Genomic DNA, 13,263 nt, shown 5'->3' on the forward strand with positions numbered 1-13,263 from the left:
GGTGGCACTTGAGAGGCCAACGCTCTGCTTCCTGAACCTCTGGGCACTTGGTAGGGACGGACGCAGAGCCAGGAGACCCTCAGCTGGTGAGCCACTGAGCAGAACCCCTGACCGGAAGCTGTGGGGTGGGGGGCAACATGAAGGCATGCCCCGCCCCCGCCCAGAAACACCACACACACACCCAAACGATAAAATAGCTTTTTTTTTTTTTTTTGATTCACTTTGATTTGGATCATTGGAAATGTCCAACAATAAATAAAACAGAGCAAAGGCTGAGGAAGGCGGACTCTGGCTAACTTCATTCCAAATGCATCCAGATTAGCGCTCGGCTACAAAACAAACACGAGGCGAGAGGGAAAAGAAAGCAAATTTTACAACAACGACGAGGAACCAAACGAGACCGCAAGGAGCGGAAAGCGCTCGGGAACCTTTGGCTTGGACGTGAGTTCAGCGACGTGCTGACGCGGCTGGGGAGGGCGCTCTCCTCCCGGGGTGGAGGGTGGGGCGAGGTGGCAGGTCAGAGCTGGCGTCGGGGTCACGGCCATCCGCAGGTGGACACAAATGGGAGTTCTGCCCAATGAGGGTGGCTGAGCCAGGGGGTCAAGTTCAACACCAGTGCAGGTCTCTGACGGGCTGAGAGGGAAAGTGGGGGGTGGGGGGGTGGGCTGGACGCTTGTGGGAAGCACATTGCCGCTCGTCTAATGAGCAAGGAAGCTGCTAATGCCCGGATGCCAGCATACTGTGAATGCCACCTTGGGGGGGGGGGGGTCTCTGCCCCTCCTGCCACAGCACCTTCTCCTCTCTGTGCCCCAGAGGCGGAGGTTCTTCAGGACGAGAAAGCGGAAAGCTGACTCCGTCTCCCAGACCACATGGCCTGTGGGAATGTCTGCTTCCAACCAGATGTCCGTGATGGACACAGTGATAACCCCGAGCTCTGGGGGGCGGCGGCGGGGGGGGGTGGTGCAGGGGCAGCTGCTGGCTCCTGATGGTACGTGGCCAGCAGCCGGCCATCTGTCGCTGGACAGCGGCCACTCGGGGCTTGTCCTTCCCTGGAGGAAGCATTTCTGGTGCTCCCCATGTGGGGGACGGTGAGCTCTTTTCTGTTTCCCGTTTTTGCGTTCGGGCTGCCTTGACAAGAACACTTAAAGCAGAGGTCACGGCTCCAAATACTCTCTGTGACTCTACTCCACCCTTGACCCAGAGGCCCAGCCCTTCTTGCCCCCAGCACTTACAAGAATCGCCCTCCCCACCTTCTTGTCTGGCTTCCCTATTTTAAGTCCTGTTTTCTTGTATCTGGCTTCTCCCACTGAGCACAGCCCGTGGGGTTTGCCCGACAACACCCGCTGAAGCCAGAGTCTCAAAAGGCATGGGTTTAAGAACTTTCTTTTCTGCTCGATGGCTCTGGGGGCCAGACGCTACAAACCTGCCCTGCTTTGTGCCCTGACGGGGGGAGGGGGTAAGGGCAGGGGCTCCAGGGGGGCCTGTGGAAGCAGGTGCTGGTTTTGCAGGAGGTGACTCCAGCTCAAGAAAATCAGCGTCCTGGCTCACTGGGGGTTGGAAACAGCGCTGAGATCTCCCTTCCTCCTCAGCCCCGATCTTTCTGGCTTTAGGCTCAGCACTGATGACTGCGGGCGGGGACACCTCTGCTCCATGCCTGGGGCCCGGGGCTGGCCTCCCAGGAGCCCTGTGCCTGGAGACCTGGCAGAGCCCTGGGCTGGGAGTCCAACAGTGAGCGGGGTGGACACTCGAGAGCCTCCTCTGGCTCGGGGTTTCTCGTTATCCCGCCCACAGCACGCTCAATGCTCTGTGGGAAACAGCCTTGCCCAATTCTCAGCCATCCTTACCCCGGGTAGAGACGCTAACTGGCTTAAGCCAATCGGCGCATTCGATCCCAGTCCCAATGATTGGAGCGTATTGGGTTTAGACCCCTTCACCAAGCCAATGAACACAAACGTGTGCTGGGGCACTGGGAGGAGCAAGGTTTCTCCCCCACTGGGGGGATGGCGGCAAAAGGCAGACACCAGGGCTTGCCAGGGCCACCATAGGCAGCCTGGGGACGAGCCAGGTGGGAGAAGGCAGAGGCCCACCCCCCATCACAGTTCTCTGAGATGCTGGATGGAACCCAGCTGGGAAAGCCCACCTCAGGATGTTTTAAACAGAGAGCCGACGATTTCCTGGTTTTGCTCAAAATGGTTGACTCGTGCCGTCACGATTGTTGGTTCACTTTTGCAAGTCGCTTCCCTTCCCCGGGTCCTGCTTTTCTGATCTGTTAAATGGGAAGGCAGGCGGGCTTGAACGGGCCTAGCGGGAGGGCGAGACGGCCAGGACCGGGCAGCCGGGCCGGACAGCCTGCGCCTCCTCCCCACGGGGACCTGTTCTGACTCAGCAACGCCCAGGAGCCGACTGCGAGCCCTGAACCTGTCACCCCTGTATGGACCCAGGAAGAGCTCGGGAGTCCACCCTGCTCCCTGTCTCAGTGGCCACGGTTCTCAAGGGCTGTCCCTGGGCTCAATCAGCCAATCGACAGATGCCTGCTCTAGTCTCTGAGCGTGGACGATCAAGATGTTGACCTCACAGTGACTGATGAGCCTTCACCGGTCACGAGAGTCTCATGCTTTGGAGGACTTTAAAACGGGCACACGCCGTTTGTGTGTTGGTTTGTTTTTTTTTTTTTATACATCACATTCTGGATTCTGAATCTCTGAGAATCTAACAAAGGCTAAGGAATCTCTCCCGGTGACGATGCTCATATGCACAGGCTTGGGGGGCAGACTAACGCGGCATGCCATCTGGGGACCCCTGGGAACTGCCCAACACCACCTGCGGCCCCGGAGCTGACAACATGCCTCCCTCCCTGTTTGTAGAGGGAGAGGCTGCAGCCGGGAGAACGGGGCTTGCCAGAGAGCCGCGAGAGCGCAGGAGACAGGCCCCGTGGCTTCCCAGACTGGCATGCCTCACGCTCCCCCAGGAAGCTGTCACGCCTCCTCAAGGTGGCATGGCCTGTTAGCAAATGCTCTCAACAGGAAAAGCGGTTTTTCTGATTAAGGGTCAGTAACTAGAGCCAACAATCACTGTCCTTCTATACGTGTGACCCCACTCCCCACCCGGCCCCAAGGGAGTCCCGCTGGGTTTTGGAGATTCTTAGCCCGAGACCGAATCCAATCCACAATGACGAGGAAGGAAGGCGGGGCCGAAGGGAAGGAGGTACGGAGCACCCCGCAAAGCTGCCCACCTGAAACCCTGGGATCTGCCCACCGGCAAGCCCCCAAGCCCTAGACGCTCCCCACCCCGAGTCTGAAGCTCCCCAAGAACCTAGATTCAAGCTCCCCCACTCCCCGGCTGCCAGGCGAAGCAAGAACAAGCTCATTTAAACCGTCAGGACCAGCCACAGAGCCACAAAGTGCACACGACGTCAGCGGAGTTAAAAGAATAAATCAATAAATAATCAGGAAGGCTGAAGAGGAAAGATCAGAGCAGCCCGGGAGGGAGAGAATGAGGTATGTCTTCTCCCGCTCTGAAACTCATGTTCGTGGGATGGCCCTGCAGCCCTCAGGACACCGTACAGGTGGCCAGCAGGGACGTGGCCCAGAACGTGGGTTTCCTGGGGAGAGTGCCGGCTGGTGGAGGTTATACGCGTGGCCTTGGAAGGTCATGGGCGCCACATCCAGCGGTCTGTGAATGTAAGCAAGAATGATGTTCCACGGCTGACGCGCCTCTGGACAGCACTGCCCGTCATCCTAGCTCTGCTCCAACTCAGGCGCTGCCTCAGGAAACTAGAAAAGATGCCCCGAGCTACAGGGCAAGGGGGCGGCATTGCTGGGGGTCCCCTCTCCCGAGTCGAGGCTTTTGCCTTGTTTCGGCCAATGCGCGTATTTCTCCCCAGACACAAAGGCACGCGGAAGTGGTCAGATCTGCTCTCAGCCACGGTTACAGCCACAAAGATCCATCGCTCAAGGGACATCGGCTTGGGAAGAAGACATCTGCCGGGGCCTGAAACACTCTGCCACGTGTCTGTGAAGACCTTCGGGGCGGGGAGCCTCTCCGGCCACCATAAATGAGCTTTGGGACGACAGCGGGGCGGTGGGGGGCGGGGGGTTGTCGAGCCAAGTGAGGGAGGGGCCGGGCATCGTGCAAAGAAAGGTGCCATCTTGCCCCCCGTGTCCACATGGCCCAACACGGCTCTGTCCCGAGGTCTTCCCTGGGTCCCCAGGCGGAGGAAAAGTCTCTGCCCATCCGTCCCGGAAAACTGTCCTTTCCTTTAGAACACAGAGTCCCAAGTATCTGCCCCCTCCCCAGAAGCCAAAGGGACCTCGGTGTTTGGAGACTGGACCCTCCCCCGCATCTCCCCACCTCCCTCCAGCTCCAGGACGGCAGTGAGGGGCCCTCTCCATCTAAGACCAGTCCTGAGACTTCCTTCGCAGACCCGGCGGGGCTCGGGGACCTTGCTGAGCAGACGCTGCCCAATGTTGGCTCGCGGGAGGCCGCGAGGGGCACCTGAACGCCCCCACCCCCGAGGCTGGCCCTCAAAGCTCCCAGGACAGAACGGCCCCAGCGAGAGGCTGGGGCTGGACACAGAGAGGCGTGCCTCAGTTCTCCTTTGCAGCGTCATCTCCCCTTGAATATCCGGATTTTATTGATGGACGCCAAGGTGGCCGTCACGTTGGACTCAAAGTCTCCATCGTGCACCCCGGTCTTGCGAAAAGCCCCCGCCGATGGGTTGTTCTCCCAGTAGTGATGCCAGTTCCCCTTGCTGTCTGCCCCGAAGCCGTACAAGTTTACCTGCGGGGGCAAAGCAAAGGTCAGAACCAGACGGCAGGGCCACAGGTAGAACCTCTAAGAAGAGGAGCCTGCAGGCATCTCCCGAGTCTGTAGGCAATGCTTCCCAAGACTCCTAGAAACCCTTCTCCGTAGAACCCGTCCGGTTCCTTACTGGAACTCCCAGGGGCTCAGGGAAGCAAAAGCGAGTTCCGTAAAAGTCAAGTGTAACGCCAGAAGGCACGACGGGGAGGCCAGCGCGTGGGTGGCCCCGAGGGTGCCGGCGCAGGACAGCCTCTTCTCAGAGGGAGGCTCCTGGGACTGGGCAGGGGGAGTGGAGTTGCCAGCAGGGCTCCCAGCTCTGCCTCGTGGAGCCAGAGAGCACCAAACCGCTATTCTGAGCCTCGCGTCCCTCATCCGGAAAATGGGCCAAGAAGAATGACCGCGTTGAGGCAGGTGGTAGGTGCTGAACTCTTTCTTCCCTGAGGCTAATAGCCATGCGGTTCAGGAGCCCTCACTGGACAGTGGCCAGGGGGCCTTTCCCACACGTGACCAGCATTTACTGAGTACTCACTCTGTGCCAAGCACTGCGATAAATACATCAGAGTTCATCACCGGGGCCACCTGGGTGGGTGCTGGGGAAATCAGGGACTCAGGAGTCAGGTCTCAGACCTTGGAGCCTGTGACTTCCCACAAGCACCAGTGAGGACGGGGGCTAACGTCAGGGCTCCCGCAGCACAGAGGACAGCAGGGCCAAGGACGCAAGGGATCTGAGATGGGAGGTGACACTTGAATTGGGTCTCGGGGGAGGCGTTGAAGATGTCCAGGAAGGAACATGCCCTCCAGGGAGAGGAAATGCTATCCGGGCTGCGGCAGTGGGGAGGGCAGATTCGGGGGGTGGGGCCCCACCGGGGGCAGGAGACACCTCGGTGGCCGGCTGGCCAGCACAGCTTTCTTGTGAAGGCCAGCAGGGCCACAGCGGCCCCGGGGCAGGAGGGAAGAGAAGGGAGTAGCATTTCTGAGGCAGCCGGGTGGAGGTGAGGACGAGAGGTGGCTTCTGGGAGAGACAGCCCAGGCTTCTGGCGACAGTGCGGGTGCACGGGGATGGTGGTGACAGAACAGCCCCTCCCCCCTCCCTGGATGTCCCCCAGGATCCAAGTGGGGCAGGGGCGGGGATGGCTGCATGTGACCTCTGATTGCCCCGCCTGACGCAGGGCCAGGGAGGAAGAAGGGTGTAGGTGTTGTGGCCCCCCTGCTCCTCTCCCCGGGGTGGCAGTGAGCACCGCAAATCAGCATGGCTTGGCGGACGGTCAGGCAGACCCACGAAGGAAAACACAACGCGCACTTGGCAAGATCACTGGTTCTCAGTGTCGGTGAAGAGTGGAAGCCCTGGGTGCCTGGTTTCCACCTTCAGAAATTCTGGCGAACACGGGCCCGGGCGTGGTCCGGGTGCTGGGATTTAGCTCTGGGGACGATCCTAAGAGCGGCCGGGATCGAGACCCCAGCTCTCCCCCGTTACGACCTGCTCCGTTATTCTGCCCCCAGATCCGAGCCTCCACCCGCCAGTTGTGACTCGGCCTCCGGAGCCTGCACAGAGCGAGCCGGCACCCTTGCCCCTGCCGACGTTCTCGGGAACGCCCAGAGCGTAGAGATAAGGAACCGGAGCTTCTGGGAGGAGAGCTACGTCGGGGCCCGGGTGAGGCCGGGGGGGGGGTCAGCCTGACTGCAGACGCACCCCCGGGCGCTCAGAGAAACGCGGAATGAGGGGCTCCCCCCCGGGGGGGGGGGGCGGCCTGGCAGGCACGGGGGGCGGGTGTACCTCATCGCAGATGTGCAGCGAGAAGATGACGGACAGAATGCCGGTGGACGGGTATCGCCCGTGGCCCTGCAGCCAGTTGTCAAAGACGTATTTGATGAAGGCCGGATGGTATATCAGGATCTGCGGGGAGAGGACAGGGCCCCCCGTGAGCGCCTGCGGGGTGCCCCACACGGTCGTGGCCCTGGGGGACAGGGCAGCGAACAGAGCCGGCAGCCCTGCCCTCGTGGGCCTTCCCTCCGAGTGGGAAGGACCGGCGGTGGCCTAACCGCGGAGGCAGAGAGTGCTAGATAGAGCACAGCTATGGAGCCGCGGAGAGAAATGAAGCAGAAAGGCAATAAAGTACGGGGGTGGGGGTGGGGAGAAGGCTGGCTGAGAAAAGGACTTCCGGCAACATTCACATCGGGCCAGGGAGGTTCCAGGGAACAGCGTGTGGCGGGGACAGGGACGCCTCTGTCACAGGGCAGGAAAACACAGGCGCTGAGCCGCCCACCCGTCGAATGATCTCTGTGCCACGACATGGCCCCACGCGCTAGCTTTCCCTCTCCTCGTGTTATAGATGAGGAAACCGCGCTCAGAGAGCCTAGGTGATGTGCCCGGTGTCACACAGCCAGGGTGGCCAAGCTGGGAGGTGCCTGGTATCAGACCTGCCCTTGACTCCACCCCCACGGCTGCTTCGAGGACAGCGAAGGGGGCGTCTCAGGCGGTAGAGGGAATGCATGTCCAGGAAGCCTAAGGCCAGCCCCCAGGAATGGACTGGAACAGAGGACCGTGCAGGTCTCCGGTCATCACTCAGCCAGGCCTCAAGGGACTGCCATCTCTGGGAGGCTTTCCCATATACCCACTGGGCCCACATAGGGCTCCCCCCGTTCCCTGGGCGACGCACCCATGCAAATGGCAGGTGCTGGAGGCCCGGGGCCAGCCATACCACAAACTGGCTGTGTGTTCCTGAGCAAGTTACTCGACCTCTCTGATCTTGACCTCACTATCTGAAGAGGACAGCATATGCAAAGGACCAGTGGGGTGGACACTTCACTTCTTCCATCCTTCCGCCCTTTGCCCACGTCTTGGCCAACCCCCATACCAGGGGCCCCCGGGGGACAATGGAGCTATGGAGGCAGGAGGGGAGGTCTGGCTGTGAGAAGCTCACGCCATACAGCGCTGGGTCTCAAAGAGCAGCCGGCATCAGCATCCCTGGAGGGCTGGTAAAAGCCCGGATGGCTGCCCCCTCCCCTCCTCTTAGAGTGTCTCATTCAGCAGGTCTGGGGTGGGTCTGAGTCTCTGCATCTGTGACAGGATCCCAGTGACGCTGCTGGTCCGGGACCCCCACTCGGGGACACCTTCCCGGTGTTTGTGGAGCAGGGGAGCTGAGTGGGGGCTACGGCCTCCGCGGGCACGGGGGGCCCAAGGGCTCTCTGCGGCCAGGCGCCGGCAGTGGGGGGAGGTGGTGCTTTCCAGCCTCGTACAGCTCCTTCGAAAGGAGCCTGAGCTCAGAGGAGAAGGGGCCGAGTTCGACTCACCTTATTCTTTTTCACTTTGATCTTCGCGGGGACAGGGACGTAGGTGCTGCAAGGGGAGAAAGAGCGGTTAATGCGGGGGCGGGGGGGGGGGGGGCGGTGGCAGGCAGCCTGCACGCAGCTCTGGCTGGGGGACACTGGAGAGGGAGGGAAGGATGCGGCCTCCCTGCCACAGCCCCGTCCCCCTGCAGCAGTGGCCCTCTGTAGACACCAGAGGGCGCTCGTGGCTAATTCAGGAACTTTCTTTCAAACTGCCGCCTTTCCCCCAGAAAGGTGGGGGGAGGGGGGCGACTTTCTCCAAGCCCCCACACCACGGAGCGCGGCAGAGGCCAGAGCGCACGTTGCCACTGCTAGGGCGCTGGCCGATGAGCCCCACGAACGCCCCCTTTCCATCTGCAAGGTTACGTGTGCCCCAAGGTGAAGGTGTAAACGCCCGGCCACCCGGCCTCACGTTCCTTCTAAGGGGGACAGGGTGGGAGGGCAGCCGAGCCCAGGCCTGGCCCACTCGCTCCTCCCCTGCTTGAGCCCACCTCCCTCAGGGCCCTCCTGGGAGGGCGGCCCCTGGCGTCCTGCACCCCAATCCGTCAGGCTTGCTGGCTGGTCCTCAGACAAGGAGGCTTCTGGCCGTGAGGACAGTGAAGCCACTTCCTTTCAGGAAGAGGGAGGGAGCTAGGAACCTGAGCCTGGCTCTCAAGCTAGGACAGCATGCTCAGGGCAGGCCTCTGAGCCCTCTTCAGAGGGGGGGGAGGGGGAGGGGGGCAAAGGGCAGGGGAGGGAGGGGAGGGAGGGGAGGGAGGGGAGGGAGGGGAGGGGAGGGAGGGGAGGGGCCTCTCCACCCCAGCCCCCAGGGGACTCACTGAGAGATGGTGCCCGTGGTGGTGGCACTGACCACCCACTCCAGGTCGGTGGTCTTGAAGGGGACCAGGACCATGCTGACGTTCTCCCCCAGCTCCCTGAAGCTCTCGGGGTACACCAGATGGTGCGTGGTCTTGCTCCCGACATCGGCCTCAAAGCCCGCTGTGGGGGCCTTGTTCATCCTGGGGGACAAGGGACAGAAGGTCGCGCGTCGCATCCCACGGGCACGGGTCAGCCTTAGCTCCACAAGCCTGTGATGTCACCTCTGGGGCCTCACCCTCCGCGGCTGGGCCCCAGCTTCCTGAGCTGGAAAAGGGACTCAAGTCGTTAAGACGCAGCGCAAAAGCTTGCGTTGTTCGTTTTCTCTCCGTTTCTTTTACGACCTCACGCGAGCCTGACCATCGTCTCTGCTGATGACCTAGGAAGCACAGGGCACCACCCTGGCCCCTCAATGCACCTCGTTAACACCTTAATGGTAATGCCAACCAGGCCTGGGAGGCGTCCTGAGGCCCTATTTTCCGGTGGAAGAAACCCGAAGGCAAAGAATTTGTCTCAGGACACACAGCTTCCGGGTGGCAGGCTCCAAGTCAGGTTTGTCTGACCCGCTCCCCCTCACCACGAATATTCCTGCTGCACGCCGGGCACACTGAGGCTCCCAGAAGCCAGGCGAGGGGTCTAAGGGCATAAACGCAGAGACCACGGCAACGGGAGACTGTTCTGGAAGGCCCCTGGGGAGCAGCAGCCCCCTGCTGCCTGTCCTCGCGCTGAGGCGCTCGTGACCCCGGGGGCCGAGCGCACAGTGTGGTGGAGATTATGACAAGAAACCCAGGATACGCGTCTTCCTGGAGGATCTGTTTTTACTCGGTGACGGGGAAACGAATTTACATTAAAGACATGCGGTTTTACTACGGCCTCGACTGCAAAACGGGACTGAGTTTTCAAGATTAAACGGGAGTCTTCAACTGAATCTTGCCCTCTCGCCAGGCGTCTCCGTGCCAAGCTCCCGGCCCCGCTGGCTTCCTCCCGCGAGTCGTTTCCCATCTGGGTCCAGAGAGGCACTGCTCGTCCGCTTCCCTCCCACGATGCACGGCTGGGGAAACTGAGGCCCTCGGGGGGCGGGGGGGGGGGCCTGGGGCCCGCGGGGGAGCCCGGCCATGCCAGGACTGGGGTGTCTCGACCTCCTGACCCTGGGCCGAGGCGCCTCTAGCAGCTAAGGGGACGGGCGCTCACCTCAGCACGAAGTCGTGGCCGTCTATCTGAGGCCCGTACCAGGACTCCCTCAGGTTCCCGGAGTTGCCCACCACGGCACAGCGCCGGCAGCCCCCCGACTTCTTCTCCAGCAGGGGGTCCACGTTCCCAGGCACCACCTGGAACAGCTCCTTGATGGTATCGTTCAGGTTATTGGGTTGCTTCTCCCGCTGGAGCCTCTGCGGGCCGAGGACGGAAGGAGACAGGTCAGCCCAGCTGTGCTGCCTCTGGCCGCTGCTCAGCCAGCCGGCTGCTGGGCCCCCAGCGCCCCACGTGTGCTCGCTGGGCCCCGAGCCCCTCCCCGCTGTGCTCACTGGGCCCCAAGCTGCCCCCTGTGCTCACTGGGCCCCTAGCTCCCCACTGTGCTCACTGGGCCCCAAGCTGCCCCCTGTGCTCACTGGGCCCAGAGCTCCCCCGCTGTGCTCACTGGGCCCCAAGCTGCCCCCTGTGCTCACTGGGCCCCAAGCCCCTCCCCGCTGTGCTCACTGGGCCCCAAACCCCTCCCCGCTGTGCTCACTGGGCCCGGAGCCCCTTCCCTCTGTGCTCACTGGGCCCCTAGCTCCCCCCTGTGCTCACTGGGCCCAGAGCTCCCCCGCTGTGCTCACTGGGCCCCAAGCTGCCCCCTGTGCTCACTGGGCCCCAAGCCCCTCCCCGCTGTGCTCACTGGGCCCCAAACCCCTCCCCGCTGTGCTCACTGGGCCCGGAGCCCCTTCCCTCTGTGCTCACTGGGCCCCTAGCTCCCCCCTGTGCTCACTGGGCCCAGAGCTCCCCCCCTGTGCTCACTGGGTCCCTCCCTGGCACCTTCCTTTTTGCTGGGCACCTGGAGACTGAGGAGGCTCAGACAGCTCTCTCCGGAAGCCCAGGAACCCCTCAGGGAGGTGGGAAAGATCACTCACTCATATTCCGCAAATGTTTATTGAGCACCTACTGTGTGTGAGCTACTCTGCCAGCCACTGAGGCATCGAGACCCGGTAATATGAGAAAGCCACACGAGAGAAAGGTCAGGTGACCCTCCGTGCCCACCACCCCCGCCTCTGCTCCCTTCCTCCTCCTGACCACCCCCCACCCCCCACCCCCCAGGGACCACTGGGCTCCAGCAAGACGGAGAAACTAGCCCTTTGCTGGATTCGTCAAGGCCTCCAATGTCTGCCTGGCAAATCGCTTTCACCCTTTAAGACCAAGCTCGAGACTTCTGACTTCCTCACTCCTGGTAGAACCTGGAGACATTTCCTAAGGAGCATCCCATCGGACTCTGTCACCATGTTGTGGTGTATATATCACAGCACACTGGAATGTAGGTGAGAAGGATGTTCTGGGGCCTGGCCTGGTGGAACCACATGTCCCAAATCCAAGCCAGTATTTGAACCCAGGCTTTTGGAAACCGAACGTAAAGTCTCTCCCACAACACGGCCCCTGTCTCAGACCCTTGGAACCTAGACCTCGGGAAAGCCCAGCCCCTGGGCTTGGGGGAGGTGGCTGCGGGGTAAGTCCCACCAGCCTCTCCCGGCTCCAGGCCCGGGGCAGTGACTGGGAAAGAAAGGAGAGGTTAGAGATTGCTTTGGCCGTTGTCCAGGACATTAGTGACGGGGCACATAGGGAGACCCAGAGGCACGCAGGCCCCCACCGCCCTGTGACGGAAGGAATCAGATCTCCAAAGGAGAGGCCCATCGGTAAGCCCGGATGGCTCCTTTAGTTCAGGCGTGGAACATCACTCGGGTCATAAAAAAGAAGGAAATTTTGATGGACGCTACAGCATGGGGGGGCCTTGGAAACCCATGCTTGGTGAAGTAAGCCGGACACAAGAAGACAAATACTGAGGGGTCAGATCCATAGCGGCAGAAGGCAGAATGGTGGTTGCCCGGGGCCGGGGGAGGAGGAAGAGGAGTTAGGGTTTAACAGGTGCAGGGTTTGGGGGACACGGTGAAAAAATGCTGGCTATAGGTGGTGGTGAGGGTTACACAACAGTGGGAATGTGCTTAAAGCCACTGAATTGTACGCTTACCTTATGGTTAAGGTTGTAAATACTGTTAGGTACATTTTAACACAGAAAAACAGAATAATCTCCAGGTTAAACACCTGCTTCTGATAAGATCTCCCGGGAAGCTCCCGAATCAAGGAGCCCGACTCAGTAGGGCGGGGCTGGGCCCAAGAACCTGCATTTCCAACCGCTCCCGGGCAATGCTGGGACAGGCAGAGGGCCCCAGCCAAGCTCTCCTTCAGGAGCCTCCATAAACGGCCCCACCCAGGAAGGGCCCCTTTGCGCCCAAGCACTGCGAAGACACGCTCAGGACCAGCGTCCTCACGTTGTGTCATTACCTCGGGGGAGTCTGACACAGTCTGTGGGATTCAGGGGTGACGTGGCATTCTTCAATCCAGCGCTCAGCAGTATTTACTGAGCACCTAGTATATCACCTGTGTGCGTGCTTTGCCTCGGAGGCCCCGGGGCTTGAAGCCGGCAGGGGACGTGACTCGGGAGCACAGCACAGCATCCTCTTGAGCCCGGCTATTACTGACTTACTCATCATTCGTGACTCATTGCAGGAAAAAAAAAAAAAAAAAAGGAAGTTCATTTTAAAAGGAACTCTCACATCCCCACCACAAAGGGACAGCAAGGATTACTTGGCAGGAGAAGAAGGAGAAGAAGGAGAAGGAGGAGGAGGAGGAGGAGGAGGAGGAGGAGGAGGAGGAGGAGGAGAAGAAGAAGAAGAAGAAGAAGAAGAAGAAGAAGAAGAAGAAGAAGAAGAAGAAGAAGGAGGAGAAGAAGAAGAAAGTAATTGCAGAAAACAATGAAAACAAAATAACGTTATTTCATTTCGGCTCATCGGTTGCTTGCCCGGGCAAGATGCCCACCCTCCGTTAGAAGGAAAGCCGGCAGGTGTTGAGGTGTAGAAGGAAACATCGGGTCAGGTTCAAGTCCTCTCGACTGCAGACCCAGCGAGAGAATGACAGCGGACTCTTCCTCGCTCTGAGATGCGCGATTCTGGAACCCTCGCGTCTGACGCCCTCGCATCACCTAGAATCACGCCGCTGGCCACGCACAGGCGGCACATGGCCCCATGTCAGCAATTCGGG

The 13,263-nt window shown here is 60.8% G+C and overlaps 1 protein-coding gene across 4 annotated transcripts in view; it reads right to left on the minus strand.

Moving 5' to 3' along the window:
- Positions 1–184: 184 nt before the first annotated feature.
- ST3GAL1 (ST3 beta-galactoside alpha-2,3-sialyltransferase 1) overlaps positions 185–13,263 on the minus strand; it is a 94,406-nt gene continuing 81,327 nt past the window's right edge. For all 4 annotated transcript variants that reach the window (XM_053896502.1, XM_053896503.1, XM_053896505.1 and 1 more), the window contains 5 exons: positions 10,174–10,370; positions 8,946–9,125; positions 8,092–8,137; positions 6,575–6,694; positions 185–4,779 (listed from right to left, as the gene is read on the minus strand). In XM_053896502.1, coding sequence (XP_053752477.1) covers positions 4,606–4,779; positions 6,575–6,694; positions 8,092–8,137; positions 8,946–9,125; positions 10,174–10,370 — 717 coding nt within the window. In that variant the 3' untranslated portion in view covers positions 185–4,605. The remainder of the gene's footprint in view (positions 4,780–6,574; positions 6,695–8,091; positions 8,138–8,945; positions 9,126–10,173; positions 10,371–13,263) is intronic.

Source organism: Panthera pardus, unplaced genomic scaffold, assembly GCF_024362965.1.
Source record: "Panthera pardus isolate Hobbes unplaced genomic scaffold, ASM2436296v1 HiC_scaffold_7, whole genome shotgun sequence".
NCBI lineage: Eukaryota > Metazoa > Chordata > Mammalia > Carnivora > Felidae > Panthera > Panthera pardus.